Source organism: Pezoporus wallicus, unplaced genomic scaffold, assembly GCF_028554395.1.
Source record: "Pezoporus wallicus isolate ANWC-B61680 ecotype Strahan unplaced genomic scaffold, APGP_CSIRO_Pwel_v1 contig_8188, whole genome shotgun sequence".
NCBI lineage: Eukaryota > Metazoa > Chordata > Aves > Psittaciformes > Psittacidae > Pezoporus > Pezoporus wallicus.
Genome location: NW_026640104.1, coordinates 246,894 through 268,976, shown reverse-complemented (window position 1 = coordinate 268,976; position 22,083 = coordinate 246,894). Strand labels below are relative to the sequence as shown.

Below are 22,083 nucleotides of genomic sequence, written 5' to 3'. Positions count from 1 at the left end.
CTCTATGGGCTAAGACCCTTCGGAAATTACTTGGTTCAGGCGTTGCCATGGTGGAGACAATAACGGGGGGGCCCGTGCGCCTGCTGAGCTTCGGATATGGGGAGAGCTGGGCAGGGAAAGCGGGTCCGGTGGGTGCCAGGTTGCTGTCTCCCGCTGCTCCCGGCCGGCGGAGAAGCTGTGGGCTTCCATGAGGGCTGGGTGTTGGCGATGCTGCCACTGTCCGCTCCCTCTTCATCAGCTCCATGGGCACGGTGTACGTGGTGGGATAGGCTGTTTTGGGGCTGGTGTGCGGGTTGCCCGTGGTCGTGGGCACGCTGCCTGGAGCAGAGTAGGTGGAAGCTGGACGTGGGTGCGTGTTGCAAGGCAGGGGGGTGTTATATCCAGAACCAGGGAGGAAGTGTGGTCCCTGAGGAGCCCCTGTTGAGGCAGGGTAGGTGGAGGTTTCCAATAGATGCTGTGTCGGGGCGCTGGATGGCCGGCGGTGCATCTCTCCTGCTCTTGGCGAGAGCGGCTGCAATGGAGGTGGGTGCTGCAGGGTGGCAGGACCATCAGGGGTGGCCCCAGAGCCGAGGGGCACCCCATAGTCCCCTGGCAGCTCGCTGCGGTGGCTGAAGCTGTTGGAGCGGGTCCTGGGGCGCAGCACCCCGCTCCTGCGCTCCTGACGCTGCATTTCTGCCTTGTAGTTGTGGGCGATGCGGGACAGCACACGAGCCTGCCCTAGGTTGGGAGCCACAGACTTGATGTCGTTCTCCTCCATCATGGCCAGGAGGCTCGGCGAGTCAAAGCCCTGCTGCAGCAGGGCAGCAAAGGTGCTCTCCGAGACACCTTCTGCACGAAGCAATGCCACGAACTCAGGATCGAAGCTCCTCTTCCCTTCTGGCCCAGGGAAAGTGGGGGGCACCGGTGGATGGGAAGGGGTCACCGCTGCTGCCTCATAGCTGTCATAGGGCCCCTTGGCACCAGTGCTCTCCCTGCCTGGCCCATAGCTGCTGCCGGTGTTGCCGGCAGGATCCACCACAAGGCATGTTGGGGCAGCCTGCCTGCTCCCCACCGGCTCGGGTGGCCTCTCCGACCCATCACCATAAACCTGCCTACCAGGGAAAGCAGGGGGCTCTGCTGCGTACCGCGGTCCATGGGGCTCCGTGCCGTACCATGCTGGAGAGGCATCTCTGCCACGCATTCGCTGCCCATCCAGACCCAGCTTGGGGTCCCGGTATAGGCGGGCAGCCTCCGGTGGGGCAGGCAGGCGCCCTGGGGGCTGCTCCCAGGACATCCGTGTGCCGGGTGCCCCGTAGCTCGCCAATGGCCTGGTCACCATGTGGTCACGATAGCAGCGGGGGTCCTTGGGTGACCTAGCCGCCAGGGACGGGTCGCTGTAGTAATCCTGGGGTGGCAGGGAGCCCCGGCCCGCCATGGCCGCCTGCCGGTCGCAGTAGGCGAAGTCGGGGACAGAGCCTTTCCTTAGGGGCCCCGGGGGGAAAGCGTTGTCCTGGTACGGGTACGCCTCTTGCTTCAGCTCCGCGCCGCCCTGCAAGGTGATATCGTTGGCTCTTGGCAGCTCATACCAGCCACCCTCACTGCCATAGGTCAGCGAGCTCCTCCGGCCCGGCAGGCGTTGGTACTCGAAGGCGTTCTCACTCTCCCAGTTGCCTTCGTACCATCCGGAAGCATCCCAGCTCTGCGAGCGGCCGATGTTGGGGTGCTTGCTGGGGATGGGCATTGCGACGAGGCTGCTGGATCCCACCGAAACGAAGAGATGCCACCTTCCTTCTCAACGCGTCTCCAGCGCACATCAAAAGCGGACTGTGCTTTGCCTGAGCCCTCCCGGGACTTCACGAACCACCCGCCAGCAGTTTTGCCTTTCAAAGCGTTCCCTGAATTATTAATCCTTGGAAACCTTAGCAGGCAAAGCCCTCGCTCCAGGTCGGAGGAGGCACAGACCCTTCCCGTGCAGTGTGCTGATGAAGAAGGCTGCCGCGCTCAGCCCAGATGCTTTATCCTGTGCCGCTGGGGACGGCGCGCACATGGACAACTGGCCGAGCAGTGTGCAGGGATTAGGAGCTAAATAAAACTGCTAAAGCCCTCGCTCCATGTGACATCATTTTAGCCTGATGAAATCTCCCAGCCAGCAACCTCAATGCAATTTCTCCCCTGGGGAATGGCTTTTTTTGTTATCATTTTACATGCTGTTTTGTTAACGTTTCGGTTGGCGCTTTCCTCTTGCGTTCAGGGCTCCCGGCTGCACCAGCACCCACCAGGAATCATCGGTGGGATAAGGAAATGTCCATGCATCCGCTCGTCCCCACGCATGTAAAAATAAAAAGGAAAGCTTCAGTGTCAGCTCAATCTTAATCCACCCTGATGAAATGCTAATCCACTGCACACAGCTAAGGACAAATTGAACGGGAGCAAGCAGGCAGGCCTAAGGAAAAGGCTGCTGCAAGGCACTCAAGAACACAAGAATGATTAGAAGTTAGTTAGGGGTCTCTTTAATGCTTTTATATTGGAATTTGCTTCAGAAATGACTTTTTTTTTGTTGTAGTTTCAAATTAGCCGTACTAACTACGCTCCGGAAGGATTCTTTACATTAGTATCATAATACATAAATCCTTTCATCATCCCAGGACTGCAAATTGTGGAGGTGTAATCTGGACTGTATAATTTTAAGACACTATCAGAGGTCACAGAAAAGGAGGGGAGGATTCAAGGGATCTGAAGCCTGGTCTTACAAAGCAAAAAGGAACTGTAGAGTTTAGTTCATTATCTCCGGCTTCCTTTGGAGAAACTTTGTGTTTGTGAGATGTGAAACCACTCAGAAACATCAGACAAAACTCAATTTGTACCTAGCAGTGTTTCAATATTCATGTGGATTAAGCCTTTATTTTTATTACACTTAGAGCAGGCAACAGGCTTTAGATGGAATCACACCACAGAAAAATGTTATTTGGGCATGTAATGAAAATTTCCATAGATAGCCACCGTTTTCAGAGGTGATATTAAAGCTGTTGCTAAAAACATGCATCTAAATTATCACATGCTGCTCACACTCAGATATTCCTTTCCAAAGAACAGGTCAAACGTTATTCAGTTTGCTAACCACTGCTGGGGAAGCAACGCTTTCCTTTTACATTAAAAATAGTCAGATGGAAATGAGTTTGCTTTTATTTGCTGTGATCACGGATTTCTCACCTCAAACATACCCCTTCCAGGATGGACCCGGTCAAAGGGATAACAGTCACCTGCTCTGCTCTGTCTGCAGGACAGCCTGTGCATTTTTCCTGGCTAATCCACAATAAATGTTTAGTGCAGTAGCCATCACATGGTAGACTATTGTGCTATTATGATAGCTAAATCACTAATACAGTCTAATGCTTCTACTTGCCTATCATACTAATACCTCTGGGCTATATTTCTGACCCAAATACTGACAGGATCTTTGAGTAATCCCTAAATTTCTTTATTGCAGTAAATATTATAAATCCTCTTCAAACATTCTCTCCTCCAATTCCACCCCCAAGACCCACAGCCCTTAAAATGATGTTGGATATTGCACAGCCATGCAAAACAGGGGCCCCCGCAGATTATTTATGCTGTTCTCAGGGAATATCTGATTGGCATTATATGGAATTAACTGACAAACTGAAGGCGCATTGGAAAATTTCTTCTTTTATGAGAGTCAAAAAGGGAAGATACATTTGTGGCTTATAAATAAAGCAGAGAACATTTTAACAAACAAAACCATTTTATTACAACAACATTTTGCTAAAGAATAAACTGTATTCCCAAGTGGATGCAACAAGATCTGTGCCATTTGTTTGTTCTGAAGCAGCAGAAGAAAGCTACCAAAAATGTATATGAAAAAGAACAGTACAATCCTGGTCTATAGATCAAGGGCATCTTCCACCATTGCCTTCAAAAGAAATCACTAATGAACATAGCTGCCATGTTAAAGCTCTGCTTGACAATGGAAAAATACCACACCATAGAGGAATTCAAATCTAAAAGTGGTGATCTTGAACAACTGCAAGGGAAGTCAGAAGGGAGCTTTGAGCATTTCCTGCCTCTGAAAACAGCACAAAACCTGTAACAAGCCCTTGGGCCACATGATGGACAGCACAGAAGCATCCTCACCCAAACCAACAGATCTGTAACTGGTTGCTGCGCCCTGCCCAGCTCCAGTGCACACATGGGCAACAATAAGATCCGAGGACCCTCCTCCAAACTCCCTTCCATCCAAGTGCAGGAGCACGTCTGGGCTCCGAGGACTGCCTCGCATGGTTGCATGGATGCAACCTTGCAGCCCTTGGGCAGGATGTGCTCCTCTCACACCTCCTTCACAGGAGCCAGGAAACTTTAACTTCAGACCTGACTCGGAACACTCATGCATATGGATGATTGATTCCATTCATTGGCCTCAATGGAACAAATTAAATGTTCCTATGCCCCACACGAAGCAGAGGTAACTGCTTGCAGGACCAAGGGGTGTAGGGCACGTACTTTTCCCTGCAGTCACAGGGCGTATGTCCTCTTTGGAGGGCTCTGCTGGCCCCTCTTCTTGCTGATCAACCCCACAGCCAGAGGGGAAGATGTGCCCAGGAACTTTGAAGCTGTGCAGCCTCCCATGCCACCACACAGCAAGGTTATGTTACACCCCCAGGGAATGAATAAGAAATGATCAGAATGAAATATTTATGGATAGGTAGTAAGGGTCTTCCATTTTTCTTTTCGGTTTTTGGCACTCTTTAAAGCTTTGCCTATGCAAATTCCAGTAACCCCGCAGCTATTCCTGAATTCATACCCAGGCAGCAATGGCCAGGAGGGGATATGGAGGCACCAAGGCACAACCCAACAGAGCTCATCTCAGCATTCTCAGGAGCGAAGGAGGCTCTGGCACTCATGTTCTCAACATGAGGGGGAGATGAAGGACTGTGGGACAGGAAAATTTATTCTCCCTTTATCTTTTAATTCTAGAGGTATTTGGAGTTAAAAACCACACACACACACACACACACACAAAAGAAGAGGGGGGAAAAAAGCTGATCAAGAGATTAAATGCTCTGGTATTTCAGATCACAGGGAAAACGCACAGTGCTGACTTAATAACCCGAGTTTCAGTTTAGTGGTGATCTAACACACAGCAAATTTTGCTGCGATATGACTACGGGAGAAGTCTGCTCTGGAATAAAGGTAATGACAGGGTAGAAGGAAGGTGGGCCCAGCGTTTAAACACCGCACTCAAAACCAAATGGCATGAAATTGGATTCTGGAAACCACTCGCCTCGGATATGAAAGAAATATCCTACACAGCGCTAGAAAGTGCAATTTTCTTCCCACAAGGAGAGTCTGTTTTACACCTAATACCTATGATAAGAAATCAAGATGCTATATCTGCAACACAACTGTGTAAACAGCACTCTTTGGTGTCTGCAGCACTGACACAGGGCAGGTTGGACGTGAAATTTCATTCGCATTGATGTAAAACCTGTCATTACAGATTCTGAAAGCAACTTGCTGGAAAAATTACCCTGTAGCAAAACGGTACAGATTGGGTTTAGATTTGCTGTTTGTTACTGTAAAATACTTTCCAATTGCAAATTTAAATCTTGTTTCTATTGGGGGAAAAAAAAAAAAGAAGTATTCTTTAGAGTGGTAAAATGTTGATTTTTTTTCCTCCCGAATTATTTCCTTCTGGGAGAGAGTGGAACTGAAACAATGTAGTGAACATGCCAAATGTAATTTCTGGCACAGACTGTAAGGTGCATCAGTATTGGAAAGGCTATTTCTCTTTCAAAGGCAGAGCAGTTCTACCCCTAGTAGTGAAGAACCCTTTCGAAAACAAATACATCTTGTGTGAATAGGGAGAGCAGGTACCAGGACACCCACCCAGCCTTTGCACTTCCCTCTGCCACTGTCAGCAAGTAAATGACTTAATTCCTTACTCACCGATTCCCCTTCCATCAAGAGGGATATAACAATATACACCCATCACATTCAGATGGTGTTAAGATTAATCAGTGTTTGTCATATGTTTTCAAGTGACAAGAGACAAAGCTACCAGCAGGATAAATGCTTCTGCCCTCACTGCCTGGGCTTCCAAGGCCCACACATTATTGTGCCTGATGACCCCCAAAGCCTTTTCTGAATATCATCCTCCTACGTCCAGCATGCAGGATGCTGTGGAAGCAGAAATGAGCTGGTGCTGAGCTATACTGTGGTATATCATGGATACTATGGAGAAGGAAAGGAATAGCGTTCACTGCAAATAATGCACACACACACAAATTAACAAAAAATATAAACTGGGAGAAGAAAAGCAGGAAGGAAATGTTCCAAATCCTTGGAAATTAGTGCATTTGCTAAAATTTGGCTCTGCAAAAATCTCACAGTGGCAATAAGCACTCTGCCTAGATGGACTTTCTAACAGTCTCCCGAAATTAGAGGAGTATAAAGAGAAAATTAGCAGGATTGTGCTGGAATCATTTTCAATAATCAAAGGAACAGAACAGCATCTGAAAGCACTCAGCGCTTGAAGCCATGCCACATGCTTTTACCAATTTCCAAACCAAAAGCATAGATGCTTTGTAACTTTAACAAAACACTCTCAAATACCAATTTGGTGCGCTCCAACAAAACACTCTTAAGATCAGCCGATTATTAAACAATCACTGCCTCATGTAACTCTGGGTTTTGATGATTTTAAAGCAAAAAACAAAAGCTTATGTCCATTTGCAGCTCAACCCCCCTGGCGCTGGGATAGAAATGTGCCATAACCATGGCTCACATGCGTGACAAGCTACAGGAATGCACGAGCACATGCTGCCTCTAAATGTTATGCACAAACCGGAATCTGTAACTGGGTTCGGTTGCTGCTCCCACTAGCTGTGTAAGAATGGGCCCATGCATATGGAAAATAAAAGGTCGATATTGTACCTAAATAAATGCAGAGGCACAAAGGAGCCTACCTCCCATGGAAAAACAAAGCAGACGTTGACTCTCAAACCTGATGACACAATATTGCAGTGCTGCTCTGAGTAATTTCCCAAGAATCCCCTGAAATCCCACATATCGACGTGACAGGAGAGGATGCAAAGCCTCTTCGCTCACACCAGCTGGTGTCATGCTGAGAAGACACACAGAAGCATTTCACATCATGAAACTACAGTGACCTTTCATTTTATCACTGCAGACACGAACGCATGCCTCACCGTTGCTTTATTATGCCTGTCTCTGCTCGGAAGGGGCTTGGTGTAGGAGACGGGCTCCTTCCCACCCTCCTGACCAGCCTATGCTATGTCTCCAAGCACTGCCACATGCCAACAGCTCTCTGGCTAGAGGTATTTCACCCATCTTTCACCAGAAGGTACCCTGCCTCCAATTACCTTACATTTATCACTGAGTAAGGTACGCACAGAAGCATCCTGATGAGCACGCAGTAACTCATCACCTCATGCTATCCTGTTCCCCTGGCAAAGCCCTGGTGATTTGCCATCTGGGATGAAAATCAAATTGCAGGTAACAAACACAGGAAGCTAGCAATCATCTAAAATACACTTGCAGTAAAAGACAAGAAGCCCAGCTCGAAAACACACTTTGAAGCATTGGAATGAATCCTACAAGCTCTTGACACTTCAATCAGAAACAATTTTGCCTTCAAGTATGGGGAGACTCCAGTAAAAGTTATCAGAAACAGCATTGTTGCATTCCTGCATCAAGAAAGGTATAATAATACCACCACATGTATCTCTGCACCACAAAACTACACACTTTCAAGGGCTACAAAATAAACCCCAATCTGAATGCTGAACAGCAGTCTAAAAGCCAGCAGCCGAGGTTCATTGGGCACATCCCTTAACTATTCCCAAAGATCTAATCTACGAATGTTCTTAAAAATAATCCTCTAGAAATCACATCAAGCACCTTGTCTCCAAAACTAGGTATTAGAATTGAGGTCAAATCTCATCATTTTTAATAAGAATTCAGGATCAAGATTTAAACGGCATGTGTAATGAAAAGCACAGGAATTATATCTGTCCCAGAAAGCAGCAGAGAAATCCATTGTTAAATGAATATATATTGTAATTCTGAACTCTGCCATGCGTGTCTGGGCTTTGCATAAGAAATAATTAATTGCTAGATGGTAACACAGTTCTGAGGAGATAAACAGGCTGGGATTCAGGGTGTCTCTGCCTTACTTCCCCTATTGATGCCACGGGCTTGAAACACGTACTTCCCTTGCAAACCCAATGCTGATAAAAACCAAAACCAAACAGCAGGAAATACTACTTTAGCTAAAACACTTTAATGCATTGCTTTTTTAAAAGACTGGAATTTTGTATTATTGTACTGCAATAAGCAAATCAAAGTAGTAAAGGTGGAGAGACATCTGCAGTCTTACCGTGGTCCCTCACCATCCCTGAGGAGCACTGCTCCCCAGTGGGGATGATGCCAAAGCCATCAGCATCCTATGCTTTGGTTTGCCGATTCAATCAAATCCCTGTTATCAACAGCAGGCAGAGAAACTGTTTTCTCCCCGAAATGGATGTCAAACTAAAACTATAGGCTATTTTATGAGCAGAAGCTGTTTATTAGTAAGTTTTGAGGTGCTAGATGGCAGCAGAGAGTGTTTTGTTTTAACAAAACCCTAAAAAGACAATCTGAAAACAATCCCAAAGCAAATTAATAGTGTCAAGCTAACAGGCCATATAAAAGTGTCAGTAAGAAATGATCAATGTCGTGTAATTTTAAGGCAACAAAAATGCACAAGCAACTCCAGAAACTTGCTCTTTGAAGAAAGCTCTCAGATATAAAAGGCATAATGAAAACCTTCACTGTTTTGGCACTTCGATCTATTACATCTGTTTGTGGATACCAAAAAAGTATGAAAGAAGAGTTGTGTAATGTGTTTCTCTGCAGCTTTAGTTTAATATAGCCAGATGTCCTAATCCTGTCAAAATATTTAGTAGTGAATATTCAGGAGAATCAGAATCACACCTAAAAGTCTGGTCCAGATCCAAACGTCATCAGTCCTCAAAAGATTCTAACTTAGCAGTTAGGGATGAGATTTTGCTGGCATTTTGAAGGAAAATCCATCCTGTTTCTCATCTATCCCCAAGGACTGATCGTTTCCCATCACATGCTTGGAAGAGGTAAAGCACTCAAATTCTACCCCCTGGATGCTGGCTTCTGCAGCACTCCCACACTCCAGAGCTTGGGAATACACAACAAGGCTGCCCTGAGGCTGCTGCTCCTATGATCCTTCGCATGGCTTCTCCTTGCATATTCTGGGGATGTTTTCTGAGTAATCTTTAAATGCTGGGGAGGATTTAGAGTGAGGAGGAAAAACCCAGATACGATGACAACATGCTAATCCCTAAACCAGTTAATTTAAATGGGAAATGTGGTAAGGATGAATATCAAGTTGATGGCATTGAAGTCATCAGCTGTAATTGTTTCTTAATTAATGACATGAAGTTGTAAAGCCTGTTACACAGAACCTTGTCTTAAGGCTGGGGGAAAATGGAAAAATACAAGGCAGAATTAAGAGTTAGACACATATTAAGTTACCATAGATGTGGCCTAAACCACAAAGAGAACATAACAGAAGTATTTTTCCCTGTTCCTATGCATAGACCACTCAAGCCTCAGGGAAAGGGGAACTCTCCTTTCTGCAACACTTTGAGTCACGTATCGATTACAACAAAGTCGCATATGGAATTAATGACATTTTTTGTCTGTAACCTTATCTAAACGTGTCTTATTGTTTGCCAGGGGGATTTTGTCAGGCTGGTTTCATACCTGGCTCAAGTCCTACACCTTGTCATGCATGTACACCTTCCACTAGAGCAGCTTGCTCCAAGCCCCTGTGTCCAACCTGGCCTTGAACACTGCCAGGGATGGGGCAGCCACAGCTTCTCTGGGCACCCTGTGCCAGTGCCTCAGCACCCTTCCAGGGAAGAGCTTGTGCCTAAGAGCTCATCTCAGTCTCTCCTGTGGCAAAATAAGGTCTTATAATAAGGTAATCTTTAGCCTGAATAATGTCTATGAACCTAGTGGTTGCTTGAACTTTCTTCTTCCACAGGATGCTCTCCAATTAAAAATACCCTTAAAATTTTAACAAAACATATTAATAACAAGTAATCCCCAAGCCTGATATAAAGGAGGCTTCAAATAACTAAATATGGACACTCAGAAGAGCAAGACATCGGGAGCAGCCAGACAGATTGTCAGTCAGCATAAATCAGCACAGGGTGCAATGGCAGAGGATCTGACAAGCTAACTCTGCCTTTTCTCCAGGCAAAATGTGGTAAGCAAGTCTTCCTTAAAAGCCTGATAGTTAATGTGCTTTGAGGTGGAAACTATAAAAAGGCTTTATTGTGGGAGGGAAATCCTTGTACTGTGCTTTATATTTATGGAACAAAGAAACCCAAATCCACTAGGAAAAAAAGAAAGTCTATATTTATTCTAAGTCAGTCACTTTTACCCAGGACAAGCAGTTTCTTCCACACTTGATATCATCTTTAACACATTGTTTCTCATCAAATGACTAGTGGTGATAAGAATTTCCTGAGATAAGAAGATTCTATTTCTAAGCAGTAAAAATAAGTATTATCAGATGCTACTTGGCATGCAAATTTGCAAGAATGGAAGAAAATCCCTCCACCCAAGCATCTAATGTACTCATTTTGTCTACTGTTACCTTATACAAAGGAGCAAGCCACTTTCCAGAGTTGCCCAATCACTCCTGGGACCCTCAGACACGTAATGCTCTAGAGGAAAGATGCTGAGCATTGAAACAATTCGTTTTCTGGTATTCCATGTGCCACAGGATCTTAAACTGATTATTTCCTACACAATAACACATTAACAAAACACTGCAGCTTGGAAAATGAGAGGACACCAGAATTTGTGCTGCTTTTACAACTTGCAATTTGACTGCTTTGCAGTTTCTAAGTACATTTTCCCATCTGCTTCCACAAGCAAGGTTCCCCTATCTTTTAATGTGAATGGACTGTAGTTGTTGAATGAGAACCTATTGCTTATTCCGCTGCTAGTGGTGTGTGACCCCAGGCACCACGCACTGTTCAAATACTGCTGAAAAGCCAGAACCGTTACAGCCATCCTGTATCCTGGATGTGCCACCACTACTGCCTTGTCCCTTAGGTTTCGATGCTTCACGAGGAAGTGACAACACAACCCTGCACACTTCCATAGCACCTCCTCCTCTGGCTTCCAGCCAGACTGCTCCCAAAGACCCCACAAGCAACTGTGGAAGGCTGCTCCTCACTCCCTGTCTAGCTCACACATTATTCAATATCTCTTAACCATGGCTGCAGAAGCACAGGACAAAGAACATCTAAGCAAGCAGCAAGCTGGGGAGAAGTGATGCTTCGAGTTATTTCCTTGCAGGGGAATGCCTTATATGAGCACTGGATCCATGATGGATGTCATGTGCCTGAAATGCCATTGCCTTCTGAGCTTGGGTTCCTTGGAAGCACTGCTCAACACCTTGTTCTGCCACAGGTAGCACAGAAACAGTGACACCTAATGTCTCTCTGTTGTTGTTTCCTAAAGGAAAGGCAGTCAAGCTTCTGCCCTGAGGGTTATTGCTGCTGATGGCTTGAAAACACTGCTGTGAGAGTCCCACACTGCAACAGCTCACCTTGACCAGAGATAAAACTGTCTGCGGCTGGATTCTGCAGCTGAACCTTCCCTTCAGCAAAGCAGCAAGGAAAACAGGGTAGCAGAAATACTGCACATCTTGCCCACATTCTGTCATCTTAGCAGAGCCTCCCACAGCTTATCCTCAACCTGGAGCGTCACTCACTTTCTGCTGCCCAGAGGGAGGCAGAGGACACTGGAAAGAGCAGGAGGAAACTGCCAGGCTTATGAGTCAAGGGGAAATACTACATATATCTGTAGTATCATGCAATTGGAGACCATCGTAACAAACTAAAATGAGGGTGGTCATGAAGGACGAAAGGGTAACATTATTTCTTGCAGCACCTGAGTTTGAGGTCCGGTTGTCTGAGCTCCTGCTCTCACCTTCCTCACACAGGCTGTTCTCCCTCCTTGATCCAATTGACTGCTCTCATCTCCCCAAACCCTGCTTCTTCCCCTGTACTCTGGAAGAGGTCCCCAACCTTTCCCCCACCACCCCTGTGCTGGGAAGAACGTTACAGAGCACAAGACATCACCCCCAGCTGATCTCTCACTTCATTTCCCTCAAAGACTGAGAAATTGCCCCAAATTTGGGAACAATAACAGCACACTCCGGGCACCACGGCAAGATTCAGACCCCTTTTAGCCAAAACCAGAGCAGGCGGGTACCACTGCATGGCTGCAGGAGTGCTGCTCTGCTTTGTTTCAGGCACAGCAGAACACCCGTCTCCATGTCCCGCTCAGACACGGCTCCACAAGTTTTGCTGCAAATCCCATTTATTTTCGAATCCACCCGGAGGTAAAAAACTCATCAGGGAATGGAAAATTTCAGCTCAAACGAATTTCCAATGCGGCAAAATTACAAGCTAATGGGAACAGGATCTGAACTAGGGGGTGCAGGACAAGCCTAACTGAACCCAGCACCAGCAGCTCCACCTCCAAGGCGTATTTTGACCCGCTATGTAATTAGACACAATTCCAGAAACAGGAATTATATAAACCACTCTGCATATATTAGTTTCAAAAGCCCCAGCTATTCACTGGGTACATCTTTCCGTCCACATGGATCCAATTATGGAATAGGCACCCAAACTCTCTGGGACAAGCAGAAAAGAAAGAAACGGGTGAGCCAAGATGACTGCGAGCGCACTCCGGCATTGCTGCGCTCGGACAAGCATCACAAACCCACCTAATTCTTAACAGATTGCTCCAAATGTCTTCCCTGCAGGCTATTGCCCTAAAATTCCTTTATTCCCTCAGGTCTGCGCCCTTATCCCACCTGTGTTTTTCGATTGAGTTACCTGGTGCAAAAAGGTCACCTTCTAAAGAGCATGCTTGGAGCAAAAAGGAACGCCGTCATACAAACATGTCATTACTATACGTTAAAACAACACAGAGGAACTGGTCAAGCTGAGTAATGCAGGGAGGCTGAACTGCTTTTCTCTTCCTGGAAAACTCATAAACCTGCCTATAAAGGCCATGAACCAGTGTTTTCAAAGATTCCACCTCCTGGTATGGCTTGGATTATTTTTTCCATGCCAGATGCACATTTAACAGAGTAACACAAACAGTGCAGCTTCTTAACGTACTCTTTTAACACCACAACAGTTTGTAAGCTATTTCCCCCAACATATGACTAGTTGTGTTTTTACTGAGCCCGTACCAGGAACAACCCATTTGGCAGGATGAGTAGTGATTCCAATATGTAGCCCGAGGGTATTTAACCTCCAGACCTGCCGCCATCCTGCTGCAGGGAATAAAGACCATTCCTAGAAAACTCCCTAAGGGTTTGTGTTGTGAATAGTAAAAGGCATGGTACGGTACGTACAACTCCATGAAAAGCACAGAAAGCCACCTGCAGACCAGGAAACATTGAGCTGTTCATCAGGTAAATAGAGCTCTGTATCACAGTCACCTTTTAAAGAGGAAAGTTGCACAAGTGCTTCAGCAAGTTTGATAGCAAAGACTCCTCTTCTCAGTCTTGCTGAAGTAGTTCCCTGATTTCTCACCAACTCTCACTGATTATTCCATGTACCTTTAAGGTACAACCACAAGAAATGGTGTTTTTTTTCCAAAGTGTGTTTTCCCAGCAGCTGGAATGGCCCCACTTCAGTGCTGTACTATGCTGTAATCTTACTCTTCCAATAGTTGGAGGTCCTGCAGGAAATCCAGAGAGGGTCTATGGAGAAGGGCCTGTAGGGACAGGCCAAGGGGAATGGCTTTAACCTGCCAGAGGGGAGACTGAGATGAGCTCTTAGGCAGAAGCTCTTCCCTGTGAGGGTGCTGAGGCGCTGGCACAGGGTGCCCAGAGAAGCTGTGGCTGCCCCATCCCTGGCAGTGTTCAAGGCCAGGTTGGACACAGGGGCTTGGAGCAAGCTGCTCTAGTGGAAGGTGTCCCTGCCCGTGGCAGGGGTTGGAACTGGATGATCTTTAAGGTCCCTTCCAAACTGTTCTGTGATTCTATGATAATCCAAATTTAGGAACCTATAGTAGTAAATAGCCATCAGAGATGCCACCATAGTACACTGTTGTCCTAAAAGTCAAGTATTTTGGCAAATCCTAAGTTTTTTTCATTTTTCAAGGCAATTTTTGTAATGTTGCTTACCCTCAGTCCTAATCTGCTGCTTCTAAATACCACGCAGCCGCGTCTTACAACAGTAAATCCCAACATTTCAATCAAATTACAGAACAAGTGGCAAATGACAAAGTATACTTTAAAAAGTTCTGTCTTCTACACATTTACACATTAGAAAAAGAATACCTTTTGACCAAGAAAGAAGAAAAAAACTCGTATATCAGAGGAAAATAATCTCAACTTCAATCACATCTAAAGCTCCGTTAGCAGGTTTTTTGTACGAGCCTTTTGAATTTCTTGTACACTCAGCAAGTAGATCTGATAGTAAACATCAAACCAGGCAGGCAGCTTTTGAAAACCCAGGCTCAGCTGATACAACTCTTTTAAGTCAAGTTCAAAGTAAAATTTGAAGATGAGATAGCAAACTACACCTGAGTGCTCGTGACATTCAGTAGGAGAAATCGGCAGCTCCACGCTGCAGCGGACCCTGGGTACTCCTTCCTAACTTTCATCTTCTCTGCTTTGCCTCACCCTTCCCAAAATAACAGAGAAAAATTAAAAGGGCTAAGTAACTCTGACACGTTTAAAGCAACAGTAATGGAGAGTAAGCAATATATAACACACAAAATCAAGGCAAAAAACACCCGGTCCTGCTGATCAGTGTTTTATACTCATTGGAGACTCTACAAAGCTCCACACCTTCTGCTCTGATGGACATGGTGCATCTCCCCTGTGAGCTCTGCACTTTCATCCCCAAGCAGAACCTATTTCACCTCATTGGCATTCAATACTGCAAAATGCTATGCTGCAGGCCACTATCCATCTCCTTCAGAGAAGATGAACACCAGAACCCTTTAAAAAGAGGCATAACTTCAGATATTCAGTCTAAAATTTCTCTGTTCTGCCTTTGCTGCCGATAGTAAAACTTGCATGAGTGTTGGTCTGTATAGGAGAATTATCAGTGCACATCAAAAAGTCAAAGCTTGTTTGCCATCACCTGATGTTAGGGTAACTTACGTTATGTGAGCTGCAGTAGAAAACATTACCTAATACCTTTTCCTGCTGGAAAACTGAAGTAAAAGCTAAAAGTCACTGGTGCTGTGGCAGGGTAACATCCTATTAATAAAGAACGATTCACAGCAGATTGATTTACAGCACATCTGCCCTATCAGCACACACAAATGGAAGAAAAGCTGTTCCAATGATATGCCCACATCCATAAGAAAGACTCTAACAACTTCTTTTAAATTCTCCATCATTTCTCATAGGATGACAGTCAATATTACAGCATTATCTACTTTCACAGCCCCTGAGGGACGCTTGTCTTGGAGTGGGAAGGAAGAATTACAGAACCAGTGGCTGCATCCCAGCTCTTTCTTTGGCCAGAGGAGACATCCAGAAAGCAGCACATCTAACTGAGCACAACCCTTTCCTAAAGACAGTATAAGTTCAAACTGGGACTGACTAGATCATTTCATTACAAATCAGGATAAAAGGAGAAGATGTGGTAGCTAAACAAAAACCCGGACCACAGGACTAGAGAGGATTTTCAAATGAGTAAGCAGAACATCCTTTCCCAATGTTTCAACAGCAGCATGACTGTATTTTGAGCCAGCAGAGAGGATGGGGGATCTAGTTCTGAATCTGCATCTCTTTATGTCTAAGTGCTGTGAAAACCAAGGCAAAATTAGATGTGCTACCTTAACCCTGTGTCAGCTTCTACAGAACAGCTGGAGCATGCTCTTACCTTCACAGATTCTGTCCAGTCGCTGCCGCTTGACTTTGTGTTTATCCACAAGTGCCATCCTTGAGGGTGTTCTGCAACTTCCTGATTCAAAAAGCAAAGCAGTCCCCCAGGAACTTAGGAATATTCACAGGAATCGGCGTGCATACCGCCACTGTCGATCCTGCAGAGGAACAAAAGGGCTCATGAGGATTGCCAGCAAGCCAGGTGAAACCTCCCCATCTCCAACTCTGGTATCCCATCAGTCCCACATCTTATACTGCAAATCAAGCTTGCAGCCCCTTTATCTTCCTTGCAATCAGAAAGCACGGCACTGTACACAAGAGCTGCTGAAGCGTGGTATGGCCTTCCCGGTTTTATTTCTGTCTTAAAACCCTATTCCTAGCAGATAAAATCCATTCAGCTCTTTTGTAGGCTCACAGACACTGCAAGATTATTAGAGAGTACATAAAAAAGGGAAAGCAGCTTTTGCTTTTCCAGTACTTTCACACATATAGACACAAACCACTTTTATGCCTTATTTAAGCCTTGCTCTGTAAAGGTGATCAATGGAACTTGAATTTACAATGAGACCTTGGTACATATTCCAGAGTTCACCATAGCCTGTCCTTACCTTGATACGTGAAGGGTTAACATTAAACTTTGGATGCCAGAGCTGCCGTTTCTAGTGTACACACTTTTAAATGCCAGTGAAATAGAGTGATCCATAAAGCAGTATGTGTGGCTGACTTACAACAAATGCCCTACAAAGGGACAAGAGCTGCAGGCTTCTCTGCATGTTGGTGACACGGAGGAAGACCCTAAATGGATCCTCTCAGGTCTTTTATTCCTACAGAGAGCCAAAGGTTTGTTTAATCCCTGAATGACAGACCTGAGCTCAAGCTGCAGACCCTGGATGTGCCATGGTGGCACTTTTACCCAACAGCTAGGAGTCTTTCAAAGCAAGTTCCACAACAGCATTCATGAATCAAGACATGCAAGAGAAGACCTCATGCTGACAGTGGAATTCAAGCCATTCAATACTACACACGTTGTTTTTTTTACCGAGTTGTATTACCAGCGATTCAATATCCTCTTTCATATTTTAAAGGTGAAGACAGATGACCCTGATAAGAACTGCAAACCTTCCAGGGTTGCCTCCTGCTTAAGAGACACATGCCCTCCCCCAGCCATCTACCACCTTTTAAGCCCACTTAAAGGCAATAAAAAAGAGCAGAATTAGTGGAAAGCTGTGATTTCTAGGTACAAAGCAAAACGCCACCACGATTTTAGTGGCAAAAGGGAAGAGAAAGAAGAAGACAGACACAAGCACAAGCACAGCAAGAAACCCTCTCCTGCGTGGCCACCTGTACTGTGCTGTGCAATAGACTCTGCCTACATAGGTTGAGTGTGCGATACACTCAAACACTCTGCCTACAAAGTACTAGAAAGGGTTAAAAAACCAAATAGGCTCTGGAAAGCCAGCAATAACCACAAAGTTGGTACCACTTGTTCAAACTGGCCCCCAAAGAGCTCCTCTGCAGTGGGTGAATTTTCACACTGCCTTATTTGCAAGCAAAGGTTCACATAAAATATAGAAAACACAAGAAGAAGATGCTGAAAACCAGGAAAAAACAGATTGATGCCCAAAAGCTGACCCTGGGCAATGACTGTAACCTCAGCTTTTGCTTCCCCTTATGTAGAGCTGCAATAGCAACGCTTAACCCATCCTCTGGAAACACTTCAGCTTCTTCAGCTTCACACAGTCCAGTCAGGCATTTCTACCTTGTGTTTTATTCCTCTGCAACAGCGCCCAGCTCTCCTAAAAATCACACCAGCAAAAGCAATAACTTCCCAGCAAACACAGTTAACAAACGCGACAGCCCAGGCTGAGCACGCCAGGGGTAAAGGCTCTAACAAAGCCGCTGCATACCGAGATGACAATTTCATGGGTATTATTGTTATTATTATAAATGGTTATCAATTATGCATCACATTGATAGTTAATTTCGAAAAGGAAAAGGGTTGTGTTGGTACAACTGAGTTCTGACTAAAGGAAGATGGGTGATTTCCTGGTAGTTAATGGCCAATTTCCCAGCAGCGCGACTGCAGCGTAATCTCTGAGATTTATAGCAATAATTAATTGATTTCTTTTTAAGCATAGGGATGCTAAAGAGCACGATTCCCACTCACATTAATAATTAATGCAACGCTCTAAAAGAAGCTGAAAACTTCAATTCCAGAGGCAGGAGCTTGTTACAGTCAAAATATTTCTTACGACAAGGATCAAACTGTTAGTGTAGCTAAAGCCAGAGCGGGGAATAGCATTTCCACAATGAATATTTAAAGGTATACACATGATTTTTTACCTCTATTTCAGGGAGAAATACCAGGTTATAAAAAAGTCATGGCAGGGGAGAAGAAGTTAGTATTTCGTACTGGAAATGCTCAAATGGCTCATTAGGTTGGGGCTGCAACTCCTTTTCCTGTTTTCCCCCAAACAAAAAAAATCAATATCCAAACTGTATTTGATTTTGACAGAGTGCATCTTCTGATGGACAAATGCTTCCATTATGTTCTTTTCCCTCTTGTCATCTCAATTCCCTGCATTATTCCCTGGAGGAAAACTTTGCACAAAAGAAACTAATAATAATCAGAGAAATTATTGCTCATATTAGCAGAATCCTGCATAGCTTAACCAAATGCCTGTAACTGAGCTCCTTCCTAACGATGTTAACTATTCCATCTTGTTCTGACAGGTACCCATGATGGTATCAACCAGCAGTAAAAGCCCAGTTTGGAAGACTTATTAAACACATGGCAGGAGCTTCCAAGCAGGATTTGGCAGGGATAGATAAAATGTAGAAAAGCAGATATGAGGGGCACAGGAACAAGCAGCTATTCCACAGCCTGTATGAAGCTGCAATTAAGAAACCAGTTCTTCCATTCATGGGATGGAGGATGCAATTAGATGCACATCCAACTTCAATCCATCCTCAATGGTTTCTACATCCAACCCCATCTCAAAGGCTAAATGTCCCCTTGCAATAAAATAAATACAATCAGGCTCAGCAGAACAAAACTCATGGTCAGCAATTAAAAGAAGAGGAAAGCTCATTGTGTAAGAAAATTTGAGGGAGGCAGACGCATGCACAAAAACTACTTCATCTTCAGCAAGATTAGGAAACAAGTGAAGTGATTTACATACAGTAATTGCATGGCCGTGTTAGCCTCCAACAGTGTCTTTCAAAATGTAAATTTCCTTGAAAACCCTTGGACACGATGATAGCCCAGCAGTTATTTATTTATTTAAGAGGAGGAATGTACTTAAATATGATGTTTTAGGGGAAAAAAAAAAAATACCCAATCCTGACATAATGCATTTAAAAAGCTTAATACTGCTCGTTAAGTACCACAATCTATGAGCCAGAAAATGAGAGCAGAGGAGGCTGCATTAGGGCTTATTTTTCCAGCTTTCAATGGAAAATGTGTAGAAAGAAAAGGTGATTTTCCAAAATAGGAGGCACTGTTAGCTAAAAGTAAGACAAAGGGGACTTGGCAAAGAATGTGTTTGCTGAGCTTTCTCTCAATTAGCACTGTTCTATCATCTTTTCACTGCCTAGGTAGGTAGCACAGGAGCACAAACATACAATGGTTTGGGTTGGAAGGGACCTTAAAGCTCACCCAGTTCCAACCCCTGCCACAGGCACGGACACCTTCCACTAGAGCAGCTTGCTCCAAGCCCCTGTGTCCAACCTGGCCTTGAACACTGCCAGGGATGGGGCAGCCACAGCTTCTCTGGGCACCCTGTGCCAGCGCCTCGGCACCCTCCCAGGGAAGAGCTTCTGCCTAAGAGCTCATCTCAGTCTCCCCTCGGGCAGGTTAAAGCCATTCCCCTTGGCCTGCCCCTACAGGCCCTTGTCCCAAGCCCCTCTCCAGGTTTCCTGTACCCCCTTTAGGCATGGGCAACATCTATTTTTGAGCATCCATCACATATGTTGTCATCAAACCACAGTGGCACCCAGCAGGTGACTCAGAGCCCCCATTCCCCTTGCTCCAGACAAAACCGTGTCTCACACATTCCCTCTCTCTGCACAGTCCCAGGAAAGTGGAATGCTGTTCCTTAAAACTCATTTTGTGACAAGCAGATGCTGATGCAAGCGCACAGCCCCACTGCAGCACCGCAGGCTTTGGTAAAGCATCATAAAACCTCACCTGAGAGTCCTGCCCAAAACACAGCTCAACAGCTAGGACTTACTAAAGCCACACCTGCTGCCTTCCTAGGTGTGAATGAACAAGTGGCACGAAGGCACCACTTCTGCCAGGGCATACATGGTCACAGGTTAAGTGGGACTCTTCTCTAACTTCAAATACCAGCATCTTTCTGAACAATCCACACACTCCAAGGCCCATAATGGAGTCACAAACCTGTTGTTCTTGATTTCCAACTACATTTTCCACTGTCTATGAAATATGTCATCTACAATCCCTACTACAGAAAAATCGGGGATGCACACACTGCAAAAGCTCCCGTTTCCAAAGAGCAAAGGAAAATCTCTGTCCTTCCTCACATCTAAACTGGGTTTCCACATGTATAACTCCTTAAGCACGGGAAAATCCAGCCTGAAAATTTTGATGGTGCTATCAGATATTTCTTAGGCTCCCAGGAATGGAGATATTCCTGGTGAAGGTTTTGCACTCATGGTTACTGCAGGACACCAGCAGACCAGGATGCCCAAGTAATTGTGAAGGTAGCAGCCACCGATGTCAAGGGTTGCTCTCCTCCATCCCCCTTTGCATTAAGGTTCCAGTTTTCCAAAGCTCAGTGCACTTGAACTGAGATTTCAATGCAAGAACAGTCCTCAGAGCTGTTTCAGCCTTGCAATAGTATCACCGGGTATTAACTGTTCTGGCCATTTCCACTGCTGATCGCTTCAGATGTTGGCAGCTGGTGGGGAGGACAAGAGGGGCTGGGAAGTGGAGTTCCATATTAGAAAGGCAATGCAGGGAAAAAGAAGGAAGGAAGCACATGGAGATAATGACATGGGAGGGAAGTGGACAAAGGAGATGGTACAATGCAGGAGGAACACAGTGAACACTCTGTCATCCTTCCTCCCTGGGCCAACAGCACATCTACAAGTGCGATGCCACTTCTCAGCCCTGTTCACCTTCTCCTTTCTCTAAAACACTGGCACTATTGCAGGGGAGGAGGGAAGCACATGGAAAGGAAGGGAAGGGGCAGACAACAGGATCCTTAGTGAGATCCTTCTTTTGGGTGATTTCTTTTAAAGCACAATAAAACAACTCATACTGTCAAGACACCATTAAGGCCAATAGCACAGCAGGAACCAAAAATGGATTAAACATTTATAGGGGTAGTGAGAACCAACATAGATTTTCATTAGTCCAAATATAAAATAGGTTGGGTTTGTTTTTTTTTTAAGGCCTGAGGGATGCAAACCCTCACACTTGGGAAGAGGAATCACACAGCTGTGTGGCCAGGGTTTGGACTTCTCCCGCTCCATTAAACACCATCAGCCACTGCATGGGAAATAGGATGCTAGGGGAAAAATAACCAAAAGGCTTTTTTCCAATTTCTGGGAGAACCACCTTGGGGCCAGGCTCTGAGCTGGGTTTGGCTGGGGTACAGTTAATTTTCTTCATAGTAGCTGGTATGGGGCTGTGGTTTGGATATGTGCTGGAAACAGCATTGATCACATAGGGGAGTTTTGTTATCACTGAGCAGTGCTTGCACAGAGCCAAGGTCTTTTCTGCTCCTCACCCCATCCCAGAGTGAGTGGTGTGCATGACGAGCTGGGACACAGCCAGGACAGCTGACCCAAGGGATATCCAATACAGTATGGAGTCATTATCAGCATATAAAGCTGGGGAAGAAGAGGGTACAATTGAGAGTGATGGTGTTTGTCTTCCCAAGTCACTGTTACCTATAACAGAGCCCTGCTGCCCGACACCTGTCTGACCACGGGAAGTGGTGAATGGATTCCTTGTTTGTTCTTCTTGTGTGTGTGGCTTTTCCTTTACCTGTTAAACTGCCTTTATCTCAACCCATGAGTTTTCTCACTTTTCCCTTCCAATTCTCTCCCCCATCCCACTGGAGGGATTATGA

The 22,083-nt window shown here is 45.4% G+C and overlaps 1 protein-coding gene across 3 annotated transcripts in view; it reads right to left on the bottom strand.

Annotated features, from left to right (window-relative positions):
• Window positions 1-22,083, bottom strand: part of CTBP2 (C-terminal binding protein 2) — a 139,145-nt gene that overhangs the window by 44,590 nt on the left and 72,472 nt on the right. For all 3 annotated transcript variants that reach the window (XM_057417350.1, XM_057417351.1, XM_057417352.1), the window contains exon 2: window positions 15,981-16,140. In XM_057417350.1, the coding sequence (XP_057273333.1) occupies window positions 15,981-16,038 (58 nt within the window). In that variant the 5' untranslated portion in view covers window positions 16,039-16,140. The remainder of the gene's footprint in view (window positions 1-15,980; window positions 16,141-22,083) is intronic.